Source organism: Leptonychotes weddellii, chromosome 2, assembly GCF_054177405.1.
Source record: "Leptonychotes weddellii isolate Sample4059 chromosome 2, ASM5417740v2, whole genome shotgun sequence".
Lineage (NCBI taxonomy): Eukaryota > Metazoa > Chordata > Mammalia > Carnivora > Phocidae > Leptonychotes > Leptonychotes weddellii.
The window spans coordinates 30779371-30804423 of NC_138370.1; the positions used below are offsets into that span (position 1 = coordinate 30779371).

Genomic DNA, 25053 nt, shown 5'->3' on the forward strand with positions numbered 1-25053 from the left:
CTATGATACTCAACACATCTGCAAGGCTTTATACATAGGAAACAGAAGGTAACATTAATACAAACTTAATTAAGCAGATCAAATGATAATTAGAGCATAAACTGCTATACTTATTTTAGCCAAACCTAAACTCTGATTCAAAAATGAACTTATTTTTGCCAAATCATAGGAAATCATAATTGTTTAGGGATCTCCTGTTTCAGTTTTTCAGCAATGGGAACAGGTGAAAGTAAATTAATTGGGTCTTTTCACCTAATATATTTTATTTAATTTTTGTTTTCAATGCTTTTTTGGAATAACTAGTTATAATCTCAAATCCAGAATTTTGCTGTAATAATCACATTGAAACATGTATGTCCCTTAACTGATACAAAAATCACATTTTTATGCTTTTCTTCACCTCCCTGGGAGTTTAAATAAATGGAATAGAATTTGAGTTCAGTACTCATAGAATCTGATTTATCAAAAGAAGTATTGATATGATATTTTGCATCTGAGACCAGCCTTCAGTGAAGGAAGAGGTTGCAACATTTATGATAACGGCTTTGTTCTGAGGGCAGCTGAGCATAGTTCTGCTACTGAATGAAAAACTTCACACATTAATGCAACAGATACCTATGTAGCCCTGTCTCACACACAGGCAATCGTCTAGGTGTTGGAGGAACCAGACAGACAAATTTTGTGTTTCAAATATCCATATATTATGGATATATAAAATGTGTATATACACATATATTTATATTTTTCATATTTACAATTTATATATAAATTTATATATAAGTATATAAATTTACAAGAATACATTTTATATTCTATTGAAGCACATTTAAATAGAAATATGGATTTATAAATTTATACATAAATATATATAAATTTATATATTATTATATATAGTGTATAAATGTTATAAATATAAATATATAGGTACAGATATTATACATGGAGCTATGAGTTCCATATGCAATAACATGAGACTAATTTCAGAGAGTGATAAATGCTATAGATCAAATAGGGTTATAGGATGGAGAGATAACTGGGGCGAACTTTTGCTTGAATTCTGTATTAATTTCCAGGATTGCCGTAGAAATTATCACAACCTGAGTTGTGTAAAACAGGAGAAATCTATCCTTTCACAGTTCTGGAGGCTAGAAGTCCAAAATCAAGATGTTGGCAGGGCCATGCTGTATCTGCAGGCTGTAGGGGAGAAATCCTTTCTTGCCTCGTCTAGCTCTGCCAGTTGCTGGCAATCCCCTGCAGTCTTTGGCTTCTTAGATGCATCACTCCAGCCTCTGCCCTACTCTTCACATGGTCCCATTTTCCCTTTTCTTATAAGGATCCCATCAATGGATTAGAGCCCACTCTAATCCAGTATGACTTCGTCTTAACTTCATTATATTTGCAGACTCTATTTTCGAAGATCACATTTACAGGCTCTGGAGTTAGGACTTCAACATATCTTTATGGAGGATATAATTCAACCCACAACAAATGCTAAGAGAAGATCCTTGTAGGAAGAGGGCATTAAAATTGGAATCTGACTGATGAAAAAAGGAAGGCATATGGCAGTCAGGGAGGGAAATGATTCTATACAAAAGGCAGTGTAAACATCCTAAAGCTGGAGCTTTCTTAACACATCATGAGGCAGAAAGGTCAATGTGGTTAATGGGAAGAGACAGAGAGATGGAGAGAAACAGAGAGAAACTAAGGGCATATATGTGCACAGGACCAAATTATAGTGAGCTTTGTAAACTCACAGAAGTTCAGATTTTATTCTTTTCAGTATGAAGCTGCTGGAAGATTTTATCCAGGGGGGAATTATGATGAGTTCTATGCTTTAAAAGAAACATTCTAGACGCTGTGCATGAGAATAGTAAGGAAACTTTGGTGATGTTTTAGGAGAAACATGATGGTGGCATAGAGAGTAGCAGTGACAGCAGAGTTAGTGACACATTCTGGGAAGCTGACCCACCAGAATTCACTGAATTGAGTGTAAGGTGGAGAGAGAGAGAGGAAACAAGGTGGAGGGAAAGAGCACAGGGTTGCACGTTGTTGCCAGTAACCGAGATGATGGACTAGGAGAGAAATATGTTTGTGGACTGGGGATGGAGTAGGGATCGAGTAGAGAAACTAGTCCTGGGACACAGAGTAAGCACTTGAACAATGTATAAAATATATGTTATCCAAAAAACAAAAACTGAAAAACAAAAAACAAACAAAAACGGGGGCGCCTGGGTGGCTCAGTCGATTAAGTGTCTGAGTCTTGGTTTTGGCTCAGGTCGTGCTCAACGGGACTCTGCTTAAGTTTCTCTCTCTCCCTCTACCAGTTACCCCACTCCCTCCCTCTCTCAAATAAATAAATAAACCTTTAACTAAATTAATTGATTAAGTAAATAAATCTATCCATCTCTCTAAACCTTGCTAGACTCTCCAACTAAAGCATGTCTCTCCTTCCTTCTTGACTCCATTCATACGTCTTCTCCATCATAGAGCACTTCCCTCTGTGCTCCTGGGTCTGACCCAGCTGCAAAATTATTAACATACGTTGAGTCCTCTTTCAAATGTCCCCTGAGAATACAGTAGTACTGTGGACAAGCAGGTACCTGGAGTCACACAGAACTGGGACAGCCATTCCATCTCAGCTCCTCCATGTCCTGGGAAAGACTTAACCTCCCTAAGCTTGAGCTTTCTCACGAATTCATCAAGTTGCTATGAGAATTATCTTAGAAAGTATATGTAATACGATACAATGGGTAAAGCACACCATGCGTGCAGATATAGCAGAAAAGGGGAGGAAGACACAGAAGCTGGAGGATGTAGCAGTTTGGTGCAAAGGCTCTCTGTGGTTTTGGATTCAGATAGTTCCAAGCAGGATGTGAGGGCGATCTGGCTGTGAAATCTGTCACTAGGGTTGATGCAGCTGATCTGGCTGTCTAGGTGGGTGTCCCCTTCCCCTCTCTCTGCTCCATGTGTGTCTCTCCTAAAGCTGTGCGCTTAGTAAGTTCAAGAGGATGACCTTCCCTGATAGAGGGAAGGGCTTTGGTCATGGGAAAAGGAATAGAATAGCTTTGTTCCCCTGTTAGAACCTCTGAACAAGCTCTCAGATAGTTCCAAGCAAAAAAAGGGATACTGTGCACTCAGTGATTAACTGAACCTCTGTTTCCAGAAATATCTGACTGCTTATCTCTCAGCACTCTGGTGATGATTTGTAAAGTGTATGAGAGGTGTCTGGAACAAGGGGGAACTCATGAAATAGGACTTCCTTTGCCTCTTTCCTTTACCCAGACTTGAAGCCCTGTTTGCCAGAATGCTGGGTATTTATGGCCATCATCTATCTAGTATCAAATTCCAGATAGTAATTTTTTAGACTTTAACTTCTCTCTGGAATTTTTTCCTTTATTTTATTTTATTTTATTCTTTAAAGATCTTATTTATTTATTTGACAGAGAGTGACACAGCGAGAGAGGGAACACAAGCAGGGGGAGTGGGAGAGGGAGAAGCAGGCCTCCTACCAAGCAGGGAGCCCGATGCGGGAGTTGATCCCAGGACCCCGGGATCATGACCTGAGCTGAAGGCAGACACTTAACAACTGAGCCACCCAGGCGCCCAGCCAGAATTTTTTCTTAAAAAGAAACTAATTCACCCTCTCCCACCACTATCATCAAAATAAAAATAAGTGATAAGTCAACATAGAAGTGATGTCAACATAGAAGCCAGGGGTATAGGAACAAAATCAGGAGAATTTCCTATTTGCCCACTTAAACTGAGGAGTGTGTGATCTGGGCCAGAGGCAAGAGACAGTCAGAAGTCTCATTGTCTCTGTAGTTCAGCAAGTCTCTGAAAAACTGAGTCTCCAGTCCACTGCAGCCACACAGGCTTCAGAGAAATGGGAGAAAACCTGCAGAGAGAGGGGAAATTGAGCCCTGCAGCCCAGGACTCTGCCTTCCCCACATCCGTTTTTTAAAAAGACTCCATAGCCCTTGTCATCTCTAAAGTACAATGACTGGGTGGCTCAGTCGGTTGAACATCTGAATCTTGATTTTGGCTCAGGTCATGATGAGATCGAGCCCTGCATCTGGCTCCATGCTCAGTGCAGAGTCTGCTTGAGATTCTCTCTCTCCCGGTGCCTGGGTGGCTCAGTCTGTTGAGCGTCTGCCTTCGGCTCAGGTCATGATCCCAGGGTCCTGGGATTGAGCCCCGCATGGGGCTCCCTGCTCAGTGGGGAGCCTGCTTTTCTTGCTCTCTCTGCTGTTTCCCCCACTTGTACTCTCTGGCTTTCTCTCTCTCTCTTTGTGAAATAAATAAATCTTTTTTTTTTTTTTAAAGAGAGATTCTTTCTCTCCCTCTGCCCCCCCACTCTTTCTCTCTCTAAATAAATAAATAATTAAAATCTTTTAAAAAATAAATAAATAGAGCGCCTGGGTGGCTCAGATGGTTGGGCATCTGCCTTCGGCTCGGGTCATGATCCCGGGGTCCTGGGATTGAGCCCCGCATCGGGCTCCCTTCTCAGTGGGAAGCCTGCTTCTCCCCCTCCCGCTGCTTGTGGTCCTGCTCTCGCTATCTCTCACTCCCTCAAATAAATAAATAAAATCTTAAAAAAAAATAAAAATAAAAAATAAAAATAAATAAATAAGATGCAATGATTAGGGCATTTGGTTTTAGTGTAGGGGGTCCAGTAACAAGAGCCTTCTCAAAATATCTGTTAAATAGATGGTGCAATCTGATGTCATCTTTCAGTTGTACTGGCTTCCAGGCAAGCGGAAAACTGTAAAGTAAGCTTAGGATTTAGACAACATTCCATTATTCCCTCCTTTTTTTCTTTTTTTTTTTTTTTTAACTGTCGTCTTATATCAGTGACTTCCTGCCAGGAGTAGGAAGAGGAAAGAAGGTAAGGACACCAGAACAGCCAGATTCTGCTTATGCACAGCCTTAACATTTTCTGCAACCCCAGGGATCTGGGACTCAGAGAGAAGCACAAAGGGCCAGTGAGTGCTTAACCTCACAGCTGCTCATGGTGCAGCTTCTGGCTGTGCTTCCCTGTTTCCTTCTGGATCAGGAGCTGGGGCGGGGGGTGAATAAGCCTGCATGCCAAGAGCTGTGGTATACTTTGGGACATGGAGCCTGACTGGACCAGGGGACAGTCTGGGAACTTGGCGTTCTCAAGTGTCTTTAAGGTTAGACAAAGCGAATGCTGGAACGAGCTGGGACTTGGAGATAGAGACCCACCATCGATCAGTTCAAGTGAGCAGGACTCCTCTTGGTGCTGTGCATATTTCTTCTGAAAGTCAAAAACACGTGGGCATCACGCTATACATTTAGTAGGCCTGCAACATACATTTTGTGCTTTATTGATAGCTACTACTGGCCAGGTTGATAGTCCTATTAAACAACTGGGTAGAAACTGTGACCAGGCTGGAGAGCCAGCTGTGTGCTTTCACTGACTACAGGAAGCTAAAGGTCTACCTTGTGTGCGGAGACTATGGCTTAACTCCTAACATCCTCTCTAAAAGGTACCACAGGAAGTTATTCTTCTTTGCCTTTTAAAGTGTCAAGTACTGATTCTCCATCATGTTGGAGAGTAGTTTGAATGCGGAGGGAAGGCTTTCAACTTACCTGGAAAAAAGCAGAAGGAGGAGTCTGAGACACTCAAAACAAACCCAAATTTGCAGAGGATCGGCCATTGGTTTGTTTTAACCCTTGCTGCGCCACCCAAACACAGTTCAGGACCCTTGGAAAATCACCTCACCTTCCTGAGTCTAATCTGTTAAATAGGTGGGGTGGTACCATTCTGGTAAAAAATCCATGTGGCAGGACAAATGGCATGGCTCTGCCAACATTTCAATGTACTTCATTTTTATTCCTAGAAGAATTACCTGATACACAGTAGAACTTAGAACACAATTAGCTAGAAATAACATTTAACAAGATGTGAGAGGCTGTGTAGAATACTACACTTTGAAAAGAAAAAGACAAAACAGAGTAAGTGGATGTCAGAGTTTGTAAAAACTGTACACAGGCAAATTAACACACTCTAAAGGGTATGTCAGTGTTGCTCAGTGACCGTAGACCAGACAAATTTGTCAGTGTTCAAAACAAAAACAGCCAAAGTCCAGGGTCCAGGATCCATCTTCTTCATATCTGAAACATAAAATCCACAATAAATTCTTATTGAGTGCCATTCTCTGAATGATCCTGAAGCACATGAAGACCCTAAATGCTGCTTTCCTCTCCTTTTTCGGCTGTTGAAAAACTTAGACAGTAGCTTGAGTCTACTTAACTCCCTTGAGTAGACAAGCTGGCTTATCGATAGGAGGCAAGCTTAGATTTTATAGAAGTTGTGCAATGTTCCCAGTACTTTAGGGATTATCATATTCATGTGCCAATAAATAGTAAATTAGCTGCGGGTCAGTGTTTTACACTCTGCATTTGAAACCAGGTGCCTGTTGGGTGTGCTGGGAGTCTGTTCAGATCTACTTTGTCAACTTTCACCCAAGGCTAGTCACAGTCTCACCCCCCACATCCCTGCCCTCCATTCCGCTCCCTTCTAACTACTTGCTCCTCCAGCTCCCATGTCATTGGCTCTGTAGAAATGTTAGAGGAAACACTTTGGGGTGTTTGGAGGAGTGGCAAACAGGACCCATCTATGTATATAGTATTTGTTTCTTTAGGGCATAGAGAAGTGGGAGGCTTTCAAAATAAAACATTTTTTATATTGAATACATGAACAAAGGAATGAATGAATGCCTGTATGGTTTAAATTACTGAGATATTTTTATGTGCTTCTACAATCTAGTTCTAGAGACACTTAAGAAAAATCCCCCAAATGATTATAATGATGGCAGTAGTATTGAATGATCTATCATTCCAGGGCGACCATGTTGAATATTTTATATATTTTATATATATATATATTTTTATATTTATATATGTATATATATATATTCTTATATTTTGACAATTGTCAAAAACAACAGCTGCAGCAACACAGCAACAACTAGTTTATGTAAACGTTTATTGACGAAAAGGATGACTATCCCTTCTGCTCAGCACTGGAAGAGTCTCTTAATTGTCCAGTTCAGTGGGCTTCAAACTGCAAGCTGTGACTCATTAGTGAGCTGTGAAATCAGTTCAATGGGTTGTGACCAGGCCATTTTTAAAAGACGAGAGGATGGGATACGGTAGAATGAACAACATCGTGCATAGAGCGAGTAAGTTTAATTGTCTTTGAAATTTGTCTTTCAGGTATATATGTACATTATTTATATATGTGATATATATACATGTTCTCATGTATAATAACTGAAACAAAAATGTCACATAGGTTTATATGTGTGTGTAACGTCGTGACTATAAAAATAAAATAAATAAGAACAAGGGCTGATCTATTTCTACTGCTTACATGTCTCTACATCACACCTACTAAGTGGTGGCCTTGACTGAACTTGAGTGTTCTCTTTGTCTACTCTCTTTGAATAAATGTCTTTATTGTCCTGAATCAAAATCGGTCTTCCTGGAGCTTACTCTTTGTACTGGCCTTTATTGCTACCCTTAGGCATTTTTCAGACAAGCGAAATTTTTCTTCCACATAATAACCCTTGGGTATTTAAACTGAGATGTGTTGTCTCTGCTAAGGATTTTTTTCACATTAGGAAGAATTCCAAGGCCCCAACTGTCCCTCAGTGACTTTGAGACCCTTCACTGACCAGATTTCTCTGTATGCCCCTTACAAATTTGGGCTGCATCGAGTTCTTGGAAAGTCATATAGAATGAAGCTGGTCTGCAGGGAGAGGAGCCAGATGTGATGGTACCCTGATCAGGAAAAGAAAACAGAAGGGGAGGTTTAGGATCAGCCATGCGCATACTTCGCAACATGACTTACAAAATCTGGGAAGCCCATGTAAGCAGCAACCCTTTCTGCTAATAGTTCTAGTCTGAGAGAAAATGAAACTTGGCCAACGTCACCACTCTCAGTCAGAAGGACGCACTGAGGGGGTGGGAGCTAGGAGTGGGAGGAGGTGATTCACGGAGACTTATTTTGGCTTTAGTCATAGATTATAGAAACACACATGCTACTATAAATATATAAAAATATCCCATGCTCACTTCCTGAGAAAAACATGTTAATTTATGTTCACAAGTGTTTTCTTTTTGAAGAAGCTACAAATACTAGGAACTCAATATCTGAATCTGAACAGCTAATTGAAATGTTTAAAAAGAAAAGCTTATCTTGTTCTTTTTTTAGGAAACCCTACAAATATTGACTGATGGTTAAGTAAAGACAGCTGTTTCATTTCACATGGAAAAGAAGAGCACTTCTTAAAAATGGTCTTGGCTGGAATTTTTTTCAATAAAGTTGTGGATTTCCCCCCATATTTTGACTGAAACATTTTGAAAATGCATTTCCTCAGGGTTGTTTTTTTTTTTTATCTTGAAATTTGTATTGCTCCAGAATTTATAATTAGCTCCTCTCAATGATCAAAAATAAATGTCAGAATTAAAGTTTCTAAATAAAACTGCCTTTCCTTCTCATCTGCAATAATTGAAGATTGAAGGTACATGTAATAAAAGATACTGAAAGAAAAATGTTTGCTGGTTAATTTTAAAAAGGGATTAACCACAACCATCAAAGAAACGGAAACCTAGAATAGGCCTTATATAAAAATATGGGCTATAATAAAGACCTTTAAAACAATTACTGAAGAGAATGACTGCCGTTTTAAGTACAGAAAAATGTAGAATATTTCAACATCAGATCACAAGAAACAACACAGCCACTGACCAGCTGTTTCACCTTTGTATCTGCTTAGCCCTCTGTAGACTTCAGTATTTTTCTTATGTAATATAATTCGAAAACTATTTATTGAAAGGCTAAAGCCTACCTTGTGCTGGGCATTGCTGGGTTCTAGATCTGTGCATTAGTGGCGTAAAAAAAAAAAAAAAGCTGCAGTCAATGTTGATTTCTTGACAATTATTGCTGAGAATGGATAAAGAATGAAAATTACACTTCAGAGTCCTCCTCAGAGCTCTAGATTCATGTATTCAGACTATCTTCTTGGCGGTTTCCCATGCATGCAGATTGTGTGCATAACTGAACTTCGGATCTTTGTCCTGAATCCAAGTCCACTTTTGCCTTTGCCATCTCGGCCTTCCCACCACGGAGCCCAGGACTACTTGGAGCAACTCTTGACACTTACCCTATCCTCTATCCAATTCACTGCCGAGTTCTTTAAAATTCATTTCCCAAATGCACTGAGAATAACCTACTTATTATCTGAAACCATAATTGTTCTCTTTAGTTGTCTTTGATGGCCCAACAGCCAAAGTTATTACAAATAAATAAATTAAGAAGCCCCTTCCACACTTAAAATCTTTGCAAGACTGCCCATTGCACTTAGTATAAGATTTTCAATCTTTAGCATGGCCTTCAACACTCTCCTGTATATCATTTGGCCCTTTGCCTACCAATTTAGTTTGTCTCTCCTCTTCTTGTTGGTTTCTGTTTCCTGCCTGCGTTGTTTTTGTGTCTGTTTTCCTGCCCTTCAAACTCATTCTCACCTCAGTGCCTTTACACAGGATTTCTTTCTGCATCCAAAGCTCCTGGCCCTGTTCCTCTCTGTGTTAATTTCAATATTTACTTTGAGTCTCAGCTTAAATGTGTCTTCTTAAGAAAGGCTTTTCATAACTGAACAGTCAAAATGAAGCCTCACCTTGTTTCCTCTTTTATTTTACCTGATTTTCATTTTCTAAAACTTCTGAAAATTTTCTTCATAATGTTTGTATGTTTATTTATTTATCTGAAGTCTCTTTTCTTCTCTAGACCTCGTGTTCCACAAACACAAGAACCATGTCCAATTGCCCCAATGTATTCCTCAAGCATATAGCACATAGTAAGCATTCAACATTTTATGTGTGAATAAATCCATAAATCACTGAATAAATACATGCAAAGAAAAAAGAGAGTTTAGTAGAACTTTCAAACTATAGGACTAAGTAAATAATGAACATAATCAGAAAGTTATACAACAGGATTTCAGGTAAGAAAATGAGGGTTCTAGGGCCAGCTCTGTCATTTAATGAGCTCCAAGATTGGGGAAAACTTAACTTCTGTGTTACTCAGTTATCTCAACTGTAAAACAGGAACAATGATACCAGGGATGTTACAAAAGCCATGTTGTTGCAGGATTTCAGGGTTCTTGTCTCACAGAGTTGAAGAATGAATCTTGCTGACAAAAGGGTAACGTGACATGGAAGTTTATTAAGTGAAGGTGAGAAAAGAAAAGAAAGAAAAAAAGCTCTCTAGAGTGAGAGGGGTCCTGAATGGGTTGCCACTGAGGGCTTTTATGGTTTCTATAGAAAACTGACCAAGGAACTTGGTAAATATCTTGTCTATAACATTTAAGACAAACAAGGTGGACTTATAAATATAATGAAAATATCAAAACACAAACAAGGTGGATTTTTTGTTTTCTTCTCTCTCGTTGATATCTTGTCTATAACATTTCTGCACACCTGGGAGCCTGGTTAAGTAGCCCCCTACCTGTCTCTCCCTACCTACCCTCGCCTGTCCCTTACTCAATATGAGATAATATATGTGAAATCACTTTGTAAATTGCAATACAGTGTGAAGTTTTTGTTTTTAAAACAAAAATGTCCAGGGATAATTTAATTAGAGTGTAAGGTACAAAGTTCCAGTTTCTGGCTTCTCTACACTTCATATTTAGAAGATTGCCACGGAGGTGAGTTGGCACATAAAGACAGCATCGAAGCACAATGCTGGTGCTCGCTTCCTTTCACCTACTCATGTAATAATTCAGTGTATATTCATTGGATACATTCTATGTTCCAGTCACTCTACCTGTTTATCTTTAGTGCTTTAATAAATTTAATAGTAAGTCACAATTTTTTATCTAAAAAGGTGAACCCAGGGTCCTGGTCATGCGAACAGGAGAAGTAAGTAACACAGCAAAAGGTTAGGAAAACCTTCCAGGAAGAGATTTTAGAGATTAAAAAAAAACAAAAAAAAAATTGGAAATGAATGCAGTTTTCGCCACTTAACTTGAGCAGGTTGTTCAGCCCAGTTCCTTCTTTGTGGTCAAAATAGAAGTCAATAATATCTGCCCTCAGTATTGTTATGAAGAGTCATGTAGATATTAATGGAGAATAACGAGGTATACAAGTCACTTAGTGTTTGTTTCCTTCTTTCCCCTTGTTTTCGCAAATCTCTTCATCAGACATAAAACTAACCAAGCACATGTGTTACTGTCAAACAGAAACTCAGTCTCCTTGCATGATGAAAGCACATGGCAAAACTGGAACCCAGAAGAAACTACAGGAGCTCAGACACTGCTTCTTTCAAATAGCTTTCATTATCTTCTGTCTTTGTTACAGAAAACAAACATTCTGTAAGAAGTTTATATGATATGGTCCTGTCCACATGCAATTTGGGAATCCTTGTCAGTAATTTTTTTAGATCCTGTTGTCCACATCATTCACTGGAAATATTTATACAAAGAAGGGAACGAGCAGGGTGACAGCAGTAAAAGGCTTTCCAGCCACATATGGATTTACCTTTGGCAAAGAGCATCAGCAAATAACAACCTTAAGGCTTGTGTCACATTTCTGGGAAACAGAAACTGACATTGTTTCCCTGTGGATGGTCTTGTCCTCTAAGCAATTTTGAAACACCTTAATCTCTCAAATGCATCTGAATGCTTTTAGGCAACACTCAAGAAGAACTGCTCAATGTCACGTAGAACCATTCAGGGTTTTTGATGCCAGAGCTTGTGGCTGATTTGAGAGTAATAGAGTTGAGAGTTTAAAATCATGGGCTTTCCTCTGGAAAGAGGAAAAATGTGTGTCAAATAGCCCTGGGTTCAAGTTGTCTCACCATAGCTGAAGGATTTGCAAAATAAATTAGTTTCCTATTGCCACTGTAACAAATTGCCAAGATTTAGGAGCTTTAAACAACACAAATTTTTTATCTTAAAGTTCAAGAGGTCAGAAGTCTAAAATAGGCATGCAATGATATATTCCTTCTGAAGGATGCAGAGAACAATCTGTTTCTTCGCCTGTTCCAGCTTCTAGAGGCTGTCTACCTTCCTTGGCTCATGGCCCCTTCCTCCAACTTCTTCTAAACTAGCAGCACAGCATCTTTCTCTTTCTTATAAAGACCCTTATGATTACATGAGCCAACGTGGATAATCTCTACATCTCAAGATCTTTGAGATTTACATCTCAAGATCTCAACCAAAATAATCTCTACATTTAAAGATCTTTAACTTATTTACACCTGCAAAATTCTTTTCACCATAGAAGTCCTTTTTGCAATACAAGGTTTCTTTTTGCCTATATTCTTAGGTCCAGGGATTAGAACATGAACATTTTAAGGGGCCGTTATTCACCTACAACTGGTAGTAAGTTGTCAATGCTTCAGTTCTCTTATTTCTAACATGAGGATTGCAGTAGTTCCTATTATGAAGCATTGTTATGGAATTAAACAGGATTACATGCATGTTATTTAATATTACTATGAAAAAACAATTAAGTGATCCAGGAGCTAATTTAGACACAGCAATGAGGGAGATTAATCTGATCGCTGCTCTTGGTGGAGCTAGACTTTAAATGAATACTTGGAAAAATAAACATATGCTTACAAACTGTAGTAAGTGCTACTAAGGAATAGTGAAGGTTATGTTGGCAAAGAGAACTGATCTGAGTCTAAAAGAACCAGAGAACAGAGAAGACCACTCTGAGCAAGTAGCTTTTAGTTGAGATTTTATGAACGAATAGGAATTACCTAGCTGAAGTAAAATGTAGAAAAGAACATTCTGGAAAGAAAAATGTGTGCAAAGCCCCATGGCAGGAATGAGTATGGTGCATTCAAGGAACTGGAAGGCATAAAAGCATAGGGGAGGGTGACAGATCATGATGCTGCAGAAGTCGTCAGGAACCAGAGCAGGTTGTGCTCAAAAAGGCTATGTTGATTTGGGGCTTCAGTAACAGCAAGAGTGGTCTGACCAGATTGCTTATTAGAAACTGTTGCTCTGGGTGCTTTGTAGCGAATGAAGGGCAAGAGGGGAAGCAGCAATGCTAGGAAGGAGGTCTGGCTTTGGTCCAGGTGAGAGAAGACAGGGTATCATAGACTGGGCTTCCAAGGAAGCATACCCCAAGAGGGAGATCAGCAGGCAGGTGACTTATTATGGAGTGTTCTTGAGATCAATGCCTTCAGATGGGGAAAAAAAAAAAAAACAGGTTTGGCCAAGGGGAGGTCTCAGCTGACCCTAAAGGATTCTCCAAAGTGTGCATGACCCCTTAGAGTTGGGGAAAGGACAGTGGGCCTTTACACCCTCATGCTGATCAGTCACTAGATGCAGTTGCACCAAGAGGAGAGTGACCTTCTTCAGTGGTGGCAGTCTCCGAAAGTGGCTGACAGCTGAGTTTCTGGGGAAATCCTAAAGGGAGTTAAAGGTTGTGCATTGGGGCATCCACCACATGGAAGCTTGTCTAAACAGTAACCGTTCAAATGGAGAGAAAGTGGATTGATTTGAGAAATATTTTGTAGATAAAATTTATATATATATACATACATACATATATGTATGTATGTATAAAATATATATATGTGTATAGAGAGAGAGAGGGTGAGGGAGACAGAGAAAGATCTAGGTAGGAGAAAAAAGAGAGGGAGAAATCAAAGATTATTTGAGATTAATCAAATAATCAAAGATTATTAAATCAAAGATTAATTGAACATTTGTACCATATTTACATATATCATATGTATCTGTACCATATTTACATATATTTGTATTGATCGGTTAGTTAAGTAAATGAGGAATTAAAATTTGGGATTAATCAGTGAGTAGGGGATAGAAAGCATGAGCCTATAAGAATCACCTCAAGAAAGAGCATAGGATGAGAAGGTTGGTGAAGCCTTGAGTAATGATAATGACAACATGAAGGTGGATTGTGTAATGTTGGGGCTCTGTGTTTGGCACTTAATAAAAATTCAGTAAAAATCCTTGCTGACTTAATAATAACAGTTTTTAACAGTGAGGAAAACTGAGTATATTTTTAATAGCCACAAATATGGGCCAGTAAGCCCATAGTCATTGGCAGCAGATCACAGGGTCCTTCCATGGAGAAGCTGGAGCCAGCAGCCACGGCCACAGCTGGGGAGTTGAACATCAGCTCACCTAGAAATGCCTTTCAAAGAAACATCCTTCAGGAAGAGATCATGCTGGGCTCCTGTCGGTCTTCCATTCCTCACATCGGAGACTTCAGTGATCCTTTTGACTTGGCCTTCACAATAGGCCCACAATCTGATCAGCTCTCACCACCTGCATTGATGATCTGCCTAGTGGGGACCTTCATCATCTGTTACCTGGATTATTTTGACAGCCATATAACTAGTCTTTTTTCTCCTCACGCAACTGCTTGTCTCCTTAAAATGTATTCCCTACTAAGAAATAGTTTGAATTGTAAGTACAATCCTATCATTTTTCTGCTCCAAATTCTCCAAGGCCACTCATGTCCTACAGAGTAAAAGCTCAATCCATGAAAAAGCCTCAGAGTTGTATTCAGTCTGTCCCCGTCCTATTCCCACTGCCGTCTCCTACTGACCTCACCTACTTCCCCTCTTCTCTGGCCACTCTGCTCCAGCCACACTGATCACCTGGCTATTCTCCTTATGCTCCACACACATTCTTATCTTCCAGCCTCTGAACTTGCTGTCCCCTTTGCCTACAACACCTTTCCTCTAGATACCTCCGCAGCTAACTCCTTCACCTCCTCCAAGTCTTTGTACAGTGTCACATTTACAGAAGCCACCCCTGAATATCCCAGGCAAATTTCAACCCTCCCCGTCCTCTCCTGTACAACTTGGCTTTATTTTTATCTATAATAGGTATTACTTTCTGACATCATCCTGATTATAAATGTACATTTTTTATTATCTATCTCCTGGTAGAATGTAAACTCCATTAAGGTAATGTAGGGATTTTTTTTTTGTCTGGTTTGGTTTGTTTGGTTTAGTTTCATTTACTCTTGTATTTCCAGTGCCTAAAAATGTTCTAGCTAATAGTAGACCTTTAATAAATATTGATTGAATTAATGAGTGAGTGAGTGAATGAATGAATGAATACATAAGAAGAGTCCCTAACTTAATTTTCTAGCGAGGTGTCTTCACTCTCTCCCCTTTTGCACGTTCTAGACCTGATTTGACTGATTAGAGGAAATTTTGAAGACCAGCCCTGCTTCTCTAAGAGAAGTCTCCGGGGCCCTCTGAAGTGCACATCTATCATTTGGTTGAACGTAAGTGCTCCACACCAACGGGGCACTGCTGGCTGAATGCTATGGAAGGTGAGAAGAACAAAGTTAAATTCTTCCAAAGAAGGTACTGCTCTGACTATGTCTGGGTGGTGCCAAAATAAATATTAAAAATTAAAAGAAAAAGTCAACTCACTCTTTTGAGTACTATGCCCAAAAAGCGCCTGATTGACTTTCCCTCCCCCCCTTTTTTTTTAATTGGTATTGTTGGTATATACACAAGCCTAAGGAGATGTTGTCTATTGCTATTATTGTTTTTATTAAATTACAATTTGGGTGGCACCTGGCTGGTTCAGTCGGTGGAACGTGCGACTCTTGATCTCGGGGTTGTGAGTTCAAGCCCCACATTGGGTGTAGAGATGACTTAAAAATAAAATCTTTAAAAAATTACAATTAAAAAAAGTCTTTGAATAAATAAATAATAAATTACAATTTTATTCAGTGATTACAGATTGGCTCTTGGACACCGTCTCTGGGCGTTCACAGCTTCAGGCTGTGTCCTGTCAGAGTTTTGTTGGTAAAGTCCAGATTGACGTCCTTGATTCTTTGGCTTTCTTTCAGGAGCTGTGCAGTGGCCCTGGATGGGGATGTCCAAAGGACCCGGGTGTGGGCTGCCAAATGTTTGGAATACACTTTAATGACTTCTCCGGGAATTAAAACTTCCCTGTTGTTAGCAGCAGCCTGTGTTTCGGGGGTTGTTTGGAAAGATTTTGAGAGTCTAAGCCACTTTGTTTGTGTCTTACCTTTGCCCTTTCCTGGTTTCAGCTATTTTTAAAAGACGGGCCCAAGCCTGTATAATCCTATTGCCACAGATGTGGTAAAAAGAAATCCCCACATCCCGGCTCCATCACTGAGTGCAGCTCTTAACATTTTGCACAAGAACAGGATATTGGCAACTCAACTGTTAAACCTGTCTGTGATTATTCTTCCTTGAGATCACTCTGATGTCACCAGTGTAATTTGAGCCTGGAGCTTTTGTTCACACTTTAAATAGCAGTCCCGGAATGATTTTGCTACAGACTCTCTGGAGAGCCCAGGAGCAGAATTCCCAAAGATCCCCACATCGATGAAATCAAAGCCAACCCACCAAGCCATCATCATGTCCACCTCTCTGCGCGTTAGCCCGTCCATCCACGGCTATCACTTCGACACAGCTTCGCGTAAGAAAGCCGTGGCCAACATCTTTGAAAACATAGACCAAGAATCTCTACAGAGACTTTTCAAAAACTCTGGGGACAAGAAAGCAGAGGAGCGAGCTAAGATCATTTCTGCCATTGATCAAGATTTGGAGGAGAAAACACGAGCCCTGATGGCCCTGAAGAAGAGGACGAAAGACAAGCTTTTCCAATTTCTGAAACTGCGGAAATACTCCATCAAAGTTCACTGAGGACAAGAGGATGGATAAGGACATTATCCAAGAATAGACATTTAAAGACCAAGGGAGTTTGTGAGACCAACACATGCAGCAGTTTGCCGCTGCCTCATAAGCTTCTCTTCCATCAGAACGGAGGAGGCTGGAAAGGAACAGAACAAACTGGTTACAAAGACTCCAACCAATTTCACGCCTGTGCTGTTACAGAGGAGAACAAAATGCTTTCAGCAAGGATTTGCAAACTCTCCCTGAGGGGAAAGGACTGCTGCAGTGTCAGAGAAGAGTCTGAATGGATGTAATGCGGTCAGAGACCGAAGATAACAGAGAGCTGGGGAAGAATTGTGGCCAGAGTCTTTCTCAGGCCCTAGGACTTAAATTCAACCTGAACTTTGTTTCCTCAGCCGAACTGGGTAGGGAGAGGGAGGAGGGAGAGGGGGAAACAGGGAGAGAGAATACTATACTCCCGATGTTTACTGAATTTTTTATTTGAATGTTTCAAAATGTTGTCAAGCTTCAATGTGGTCTCTTGGTATAGATTCTTACAGATCAGTAATTGATTATTTATTTGCATTTTTTTACAGTGCCTGAAAAAGTGCACCACGAGAGTGTTAGTTAAAAATTATGCAATACCTTCAGCAGCTCAGTAAAACCCTTCTAGTTTGTAAAAGGTTTTTATACATTTCAAACTGGTTGCACAAAAGCTAAAATAATGGGATCCTTCATAAATCCAAAGTACTGTGAAAAAAATTTATGATTTTTTTAATCTTCTAACTAATGCTAAAATATAATCTAATTAGATTCCTTACAGTTATTACAGTAAGCATTAGGAAGTGAGTATGATATACTAAATAGTTTATGAAGATGCTATGGTTTTTATAATTTATTATACATGACAAATGATATGCAACCTTAATAAATTATTATGAACTCAGCTGCTCTTGGTCTGTGATGATTGGTCTCAAAGGAAAAAGTAAGGTGGTAAATATTTATTATTATAAACTTTTATAAACTATTATAAACATTTCTAAGGATTTTACTCTAAGAGTAAAATGTGCCTTTAGAGTAGCTTTACATTAATTGCCAAACTTCTTCAAAACAAATTCTTACATCAAATATCTAGCAAGTTTCTCTGTCTCAACTTTATAAGATACAGGCATAGAAATTCATTGATTTATCAACAGTGGTGTTTATGTGTCCACAGAGGGTGAGCTTTAAAAAGCTTTTTTTTCTCCATATTTTTGAAATTTTTCCTCTGTGGCTACAGGAGCTATGTACAATTGTACATGTATTTCTCCCAAAACAATATATCTTGGGGTTAGAGTCCAAATTATGATCAAGATTCTGTGGGTTAGCAATATTTATTCCATATAAACCAATAAGGGAATAACATTACAGTCACTTTGCTTATTTTCTCATAAAATTATAATAAAATCTTTCTAAGAAGGCATATATCAATGGCTGCCGCCCTTCCCTAGCAGACAGAAATAAAATTTCCCAGAAGTTAGGCATTTTGGAACATGTACAGAGGTTTTTGAAACTTGCTGATCATAGTAAAACAAAACAAGGGAATGATCCAATTATCTACTGGGAAAGTTACAAGTCAGGATTTTAAATAATACATTTTTAAAAAGGAAGTCTCCAAACCTACATTTCAAATGTTTATTGATAAGTTTACTGAAGATAGTATAAAATCACTCCATTAAGAAGGAAGTTTTTTACATGAGAACATCCACGAAAGCCACAAATTAATATGCAGAAGTGTGTGCCTGTGTGTGTACATTTTTCTGGGAGAAGTGTTTAGAATTTCTATCAGATTTGCAAAGACATCCATGACACCAATATAAATTAAGAACTAAAGAGGAAGTTTTTTTTTTTTAAAGATTTTATTTATTTATTTGAGAGAGAGAATGGGAGAGAGAGAGCACGAGAGGGGGGAGGGTCAGAGGGAGAAGCAGACTCCCTGCTGAGCAGGGAGCCTGATGCGGGACTTGATCCTGGGACTCCAGGATCATGACCTGAGCTGAAGGCAGTCGCTTAACCAACTGAGCTACCCAGGCACCCCTAAAGAGGAAGTTTTCGACAGGTGGAAGGCTCGTTATGGTATCTGGGGATTACCAAAGCAGAGGTTGTGAAGGGGTCTTCAGCTCCATGACCTCATTTCCCCAAGCTTGCCAACTAATCTTGCCTAATGATCTCACCTAAAGTCTCCTTTGCCCATGTTAAGAATAAGCTTCCTACCTCTGATCTGGCCTATTAGTGACACATTTTCTCTATCTAGAATCCCCCAAAGACATTGACAAACTGCTTGGAAAGGAAACTTGGGAACTTATTCTTCCAGGATAGCTATCATATTCCTATGAAAATGTTTAACTTATTTTCTTTTTAAAGACTTTAAACGTATCTTGGATGCTGAACATAGTCAAAAGGTTGAATTTATTACACTGATGCATAACTATATGCTCTCCCCTGTTGTTTTCAATAGAGTACAATGTTTGTCTTTGACACTTTGCAAATTAGCATGTATTGACTTAGTTTTCTTGCAGTATATTATCATGATTTTCTGATTGCAAGACTATAACGTGGGAAACGAATTAGAAGGCAATTGGGATATGGTCCACAACAGTGGGGAGAAGAATTCCAGTAGATTTTGCAGAAACATGCTATCTTTCCCCTTCAGGGACAACAAAAGTTGGAATGTGATTTACACAAAAGGGTGATTTTTAGTTCCATAATGCTTTCATCATTTAATGTGGGGTGAAAATAAACATCATTAGAACAAGTACGACTAGTTCAGTTCAGAAATTCTTCTATGGGGCGCCTGGGTGGCTCAGTCGGTTAAGCGACTGCCTTCGGCTCAGGTCATGATCCCAGGGTCCTGGGATCGAGTCCCGCATCGGGCTCCCTGCTCTGCGTGGAGCTTGCTTCTCCCTCTCCCACTCCCCCTGCTTGTGTTCCCTCTCTCGCTGTCTCTCCCTGTCAAGTAAATAAATAAAATCTTTAAAAAAAAGAAATTCTTCTATGGCACAGGGATGGCCAAATATATCTCAAGGCGTCTCATTGTAATAGAAGATATAAAAGCAAAAACACAAAGGTGAAATGGGTCGTTAATAACATTTGTATTATTAGGATCATAATAATAACAACTGCATTTCATTGAGACAGTTTTCTAAGTGTTTTTTATGCATTAAATCACTTAGTACTGTGACATGAGAGCATGTGTAAATAGTGTAATGACACAGAAGCCCAGAGGGATGAAGTAACATGCTCAAGAACACATAGCTAATGAGGCCAGGAATCTAATCTGGGGATTCTGGCTCCAAAGCCTCATTCCTTGCCACTAGGTTAGACTGCTTCTCTAGGACAAACTTAGCTTCTCTTTTTTCCTATAAGATGACAATTACTTATATGCTAGTAAGTCAGAAAGACAGGAAGATGCGGCCTCTGAGAAATCACTTTTATCTGCTCTGTGCCTCTTTGTCTGTTTATTTGGCACTTTCTCTATATGGAAAAGCTTCATAGTTTAGTCATTTTAATTGTGTCAGAGGGTTCTTAGATGTAGCCTTTTAAGTCTGCACTTAAAATAACACATGGGTTAACACTTGGAACAAAAGATCACACCTAACGTCTCTTCCCGTTGTCAGTCAACATTTTGGGTCTCTATTTGCTCGTTGGGGGAAGTCAGAAACTATGGATTCATGAGTTTCTTCACTCAGATTAGAGCTCCTCTGTTCATCACTGTGGCCCACGGCAAAGGCTGTTTGTTTTTGGACACTCGAACAGATGGGGTTTACTGAGAAAGGGGGTGCCTGCTATCCCCCCCCATTGTTAGAGTGTAGTCAGAGGATGCAGTTGATGTTCCCTCAGAAAGCTTCAACTAAAAAACGAATAATGAAGCCATGGTCTAGGTATTACATGGTCTTTCGGAGTACCTCAACTACCCTTCTAACTTCCACATAGCAGTTTCCCAAGATGGCATATTGCTTGGGTAACTCCCTTTCTTACACATAGAGAGTTGTGAAGTAAAATCAGAGTTTGTATCTTATATACTCATTCAACAAAAATGTAGTAAGCACCCACGTGTGGGCCCTCATGGTCAGAATGGATCCTTGTTCTCCTTATCAGAGGAGCTGGAAAATGTTTTAAAATAAATATAATAGAGTGGGATGTATGATAGGAGTTTAAACAGGATGCTATGAGGCACATGTGTGTGTGTGGGGGTGGCATCTGTCTTTGTGTATCTGTATGAGTTTTTGTGTGTTTGGGGAGTAGCAGAAGGAGGGGAAATCTAACCCAACCTGGGGAGATCCTGGAAGAGTCCATGGAGAATTTTCAAAGTAGGATTTAGTCAGGAGAGTGGACAGAGAAAATTTTATTTCATCATCTGGGTATAATGTTTGCAAAGGCAAGAAGGCAGGAAAGAGTGTGAATTGTCTGAGAATCTCTAAGCAGTTCCATATGGCTAGGGGCCTAAGCATTTGGGGGCAATAATTAGGAAGGCAACTAGGTTTTAAATGACAAGCTTGAGTATAAATTTTATTCTGAAGGTAATAAAGAATCAGTTAGGACTTTAGATAGAGGAGTGACACTTACCACCTAACTACAATATATCACACCCTAGGAATAGATATGTTAATATTTTGAGAAATAATGCATTCCTTTCCATCTGGCTGCACCCATCAGCTCAAAGGTAAGCAAAGATGGGTGCTTACAAGTACATCCAGGAGCCATGGAGGAAAAAGCAATCTGATGTCATGTCATATATCAGACTCGTGTGTCATGTGGTAGCCGCAAATGCCCAGTTCCTAAGGGTGTGACCTATGGCAAGCCTGCCCATCATGGTGTTTACCTCCTAGAATTTTCCTCAAGCCTTCAGTCTGTTGCAGAGGAGCGAGCTGGATGCCACTGTAGGGCTCTGAGAGTCCTGAATTCTTACCGCGTTGATCAAGATTCCAGGTACAAATTCATTGAGGTTAACCTCATTGATCGATTCCATAAAGCTATCAGAAGAAATTCTGACACCCAGTGGATCACCACACCAGTCCACCAGCACAGGGAGACTCGAGGGTTAACACCTGCAGGTGGCAAGAGCCATGGCCCTGGAAAGGGTCACCAGGTCCACCACACTATTGGTGCTTCTCACTGTGGGGCATGGAGAAGACACATCACTCCCTGGTTCCATCATTACCGCTAATATAAGTAATGTTTGCAAAATCCTTACCTAATAAACAATTTAGGATAAAAGAAAAAAAGAAAAAGAATGCACTCACTGTCTAGCAGCTAAACACATGGTTAGACTCTACAGTGATTCTTCCAGAACTCTGTTGCCTCACCGTTGGTCTACTGAGGTGAAAAGCCACATAGGACATTTGCAGATCAGTAATCAATGCTTAGCCGTGTGGAAACCAAGGATGAAATGGAAGGAGTAATGAGGAAAAGGGCTGTGAGGCCAGATTGGGGAAGACCCCAACTAGTATATTCCCTATTACATTTTTTAGAAATTTTAACCATGTTTGACCTTATAATGAGTCTTATTATTTAACAAATATTATAAAGAAATGGCTATTAAGCTCTCTCTTCACTTAAATAACTTTTCTACAAAGTTTCCAGATATTTTAAGTGATTGTTACAAACACACAAATGTGTTCTATTTTAATGTATGAACCCAAGATTAGCGAAACTGTCTTACAGAATTTTGGAAATAAACATCCTATTCCAATATGAGTTAGCAGTGATTCAAAGAAAGTCAGGAATACTTTTGTTGAGTAGTCAGAAGAGTTTTGTCGTAGGCACCTTTTTCCTCCGTCCCCTTACACACGCTGGCTCCCTGTGTGCACGCGTGCACACACACAAACACATACACGCATGCACATACACACACATACACACTGACATATACACATACACATTTACACATCACACACATACACACATGTACATACACGCACGCACACACATGCATGCGCATGCACATACACACACACATACATACACCATTTACAGCCCTAAGAGAGCATAGCAGTTTGTGCTCTTGAGCCTCTATGTCCTCATCTGTGGGCAGCAGCAGCCTGGCGTTGAGCAAATAGCACCAGATTGAGGCAGGAGTTCTGGGGTTGTTCCCAACTGTGCCTTGAGCAAATTTCTTTCCTATCTCCAGATTTCATCTGTAAGAGGAAAAAAACTTAGATCCGGCTGGCCCACGTCTGTGACCTCTTCTAGATCTCACACTCGACATAAATGGGAGCTAATAACTCTACCACCATACACAGTAGGACTTCATACTGGACCAGGCAGTATTCCACAAGGGGCAGGAATTTCTCTTAAATAAAACAAAAGTGTAATTAAAGAGTTTTGATCATTAATCATGGATGCTGAAGGCAGAATGTGAGGAAGACAACTTTCTGCAGATCCATCTATGCTTTTGAACAGCCTACCTCTCTCCCGGTTGGGGGGTGCCATGCTGGGGCCAGCTGGTAAGAGTTTGACACTCCAACATCCGTGTGTTTGTGTGTGTGCACAGCCACTGAGACAATCTCTACTGTATGTAAGAACCATAAGCTACAATTTCACGTTCAACACAGCATTTAAAAAATATAGATTCTTGGTCCCCACCTCTCTGGGCCTGGTAATAGATGTTCTTATGAAGTTCCACAGTTAATTGTGAAGAACATCAGTTGTGCGGGGATCCCCGCTTCTTATGTTACAGTCAGGTCTTCTGTTGATGGCACTTTTTTTTTTAAGATTTTATTTATTTGACAGAGAGAGAGAGAGAACACAAGCAGGGATGTGGCAGGCAGAGAGAGAGGGAGAAGCAGGCTCCCTGCTGAGCAGGGATCCCGATGCGGGGCTCTATCCCAGGACCCTGGGATCATGACCTGAGCCGAAGGTAGCCTCTTAACCGACTGAGCCACCCAGGTGCCAATGGCACTTTTTAATAGAAGACTTAAAAAGGATTTGATTTTTGGCATTAGTTAGAGTTTTTCTTACTATATTAATTCTGTCCTTAATTGAAAAATCATGACCAAGTAAGGACATATGTTGAGGGTAGTATAATTTCTCTTGAATTTTAATAATTGCATTGTATATAGATAACTTTTCTGTGATTTCTTTCCTTAGATTTCAGTCTGATATTTGTCCACTTTGATACTTCTAGGTTTTACCAGGAGAAAATCTTCTGCTTCCTATCACTACCTTCTCTTCTTATTCTCCTGTAATTTGTCCCTGTTTATTATTTATGCCCAGGTTTTATCATCTGAAAGATTTTGGAGAATCCTACTGATCCCAGAGAGCCATGGGAGCCACAGGAAATAGAAGTGCTGTTTAAGAGCACCTTTCCCGACTGATAAATGTGGAATACCTCCACAGTGCAGTTGTTTGCAAACCTACTGTTCTCAGAATCTCCTGGGGAACATTTTAAAATCCAGGCCCCTGGATTTAATGATTCAGAATTTCTGGTGCTGGTCACCTGCTATTTCTGTTCTTAAAACACTCCCCAGGTGATTTTGCTGCAAAGTCAGATTGAGAACCACTGACCTAGATTAAAGTCACCAACTGTGTTCAGTATGAGCACGTGGCTCATTTTAAATCATCCGTGTCTCCCCAGGCACATTGCAAGCTTCAGTACATTTTTGACTAAACAAACTGTTGACCCAAGATGTGACTAGCACCTTATCCTGTAATTTGTTATTTCTATTACCTCTCAACTAATCAAATACCATTATTTTCCCTATGCTCATAAATTCTAAGAAATCCCCTGATCACCGTTAGCTCAAATTCCATAAGGCACATAATCCTAGCAAGAAAAATACATTCTTCAAATGAATAGAAGGCCTTTCTCCCCCTAACTATATTTACCACTTGCCTGCTACTCTGGAGAATTCATTTCTCAGTCTAGACAAGTTATTCTTTTAAAGTTAGTCTTAAAAAATATTTAGCACTCATCACTAACAATCACTTATAACTTAGCATACTAGCACTTAATAAAAGACCTTCTTCCTAACAGCAAGGATCCTCTGCTGAGATAATGTGGTTTTAATTTTAAGGGATGGGTAGGCAGAAGAACAGGAAGATTGAAACCCAGGATAAGGGAACATCTGAAATTAGTAAAGGAGAAAACGACCAGAGGTGGTGGTGCACTAAGAGAAACAGCTGCTCCCAACTTTTCTTGGTTTTGGCTGTCAGATGGCTAGATTGTTCGATGTGCAGGGCAATAGACAATAGAAAGATAAACAGAGCCACACGCAGGGGATACGAAGAGCTGGATTAGAAAATCCTGCCTCTGTCATTTACTAGTTAGGTGTAAATTTTGAGTAAAGTATCTACTCTTTCTCAGCCTTATTTTATCATCTGTAAAACAAGGA

The 25053-nt window shown here is 39.8% G+C and overlaps 1 protein-coding gene and 1 pseudogene across 1 annotated transcript; both read left to right on the forward strand.

The window, feature by feature from the left end:
* The first annotated feature begins 16305 nt into the window (after nt 1-16305).
* TCIM (transcriptional and immune response regulator) lies at nt 16306-17627 on the forward strand. Its single transcript, XM_006751765.3, has one exon. The coding sequence runs from the start codon at nt 16391-16393 to the stop codon at nt 16709-16711; it is 321 nt and encodes a 106-aa protein (XP_006751828.1). The 5' UTR covers nt 16306-16390; the 3' UTR covers nt 16712-17627.
* Nucleotides 17628-21325: 3698 nt separating this feature from the next.
* LOC115937098 (large ribosomal subunit protein eL15 pseudogene) lies at nt 21326-22687 on the forward strand (annotated as a pseudogene).
* Nucleotides 22688-25053: the final 2366 nt, after the last annotated feature.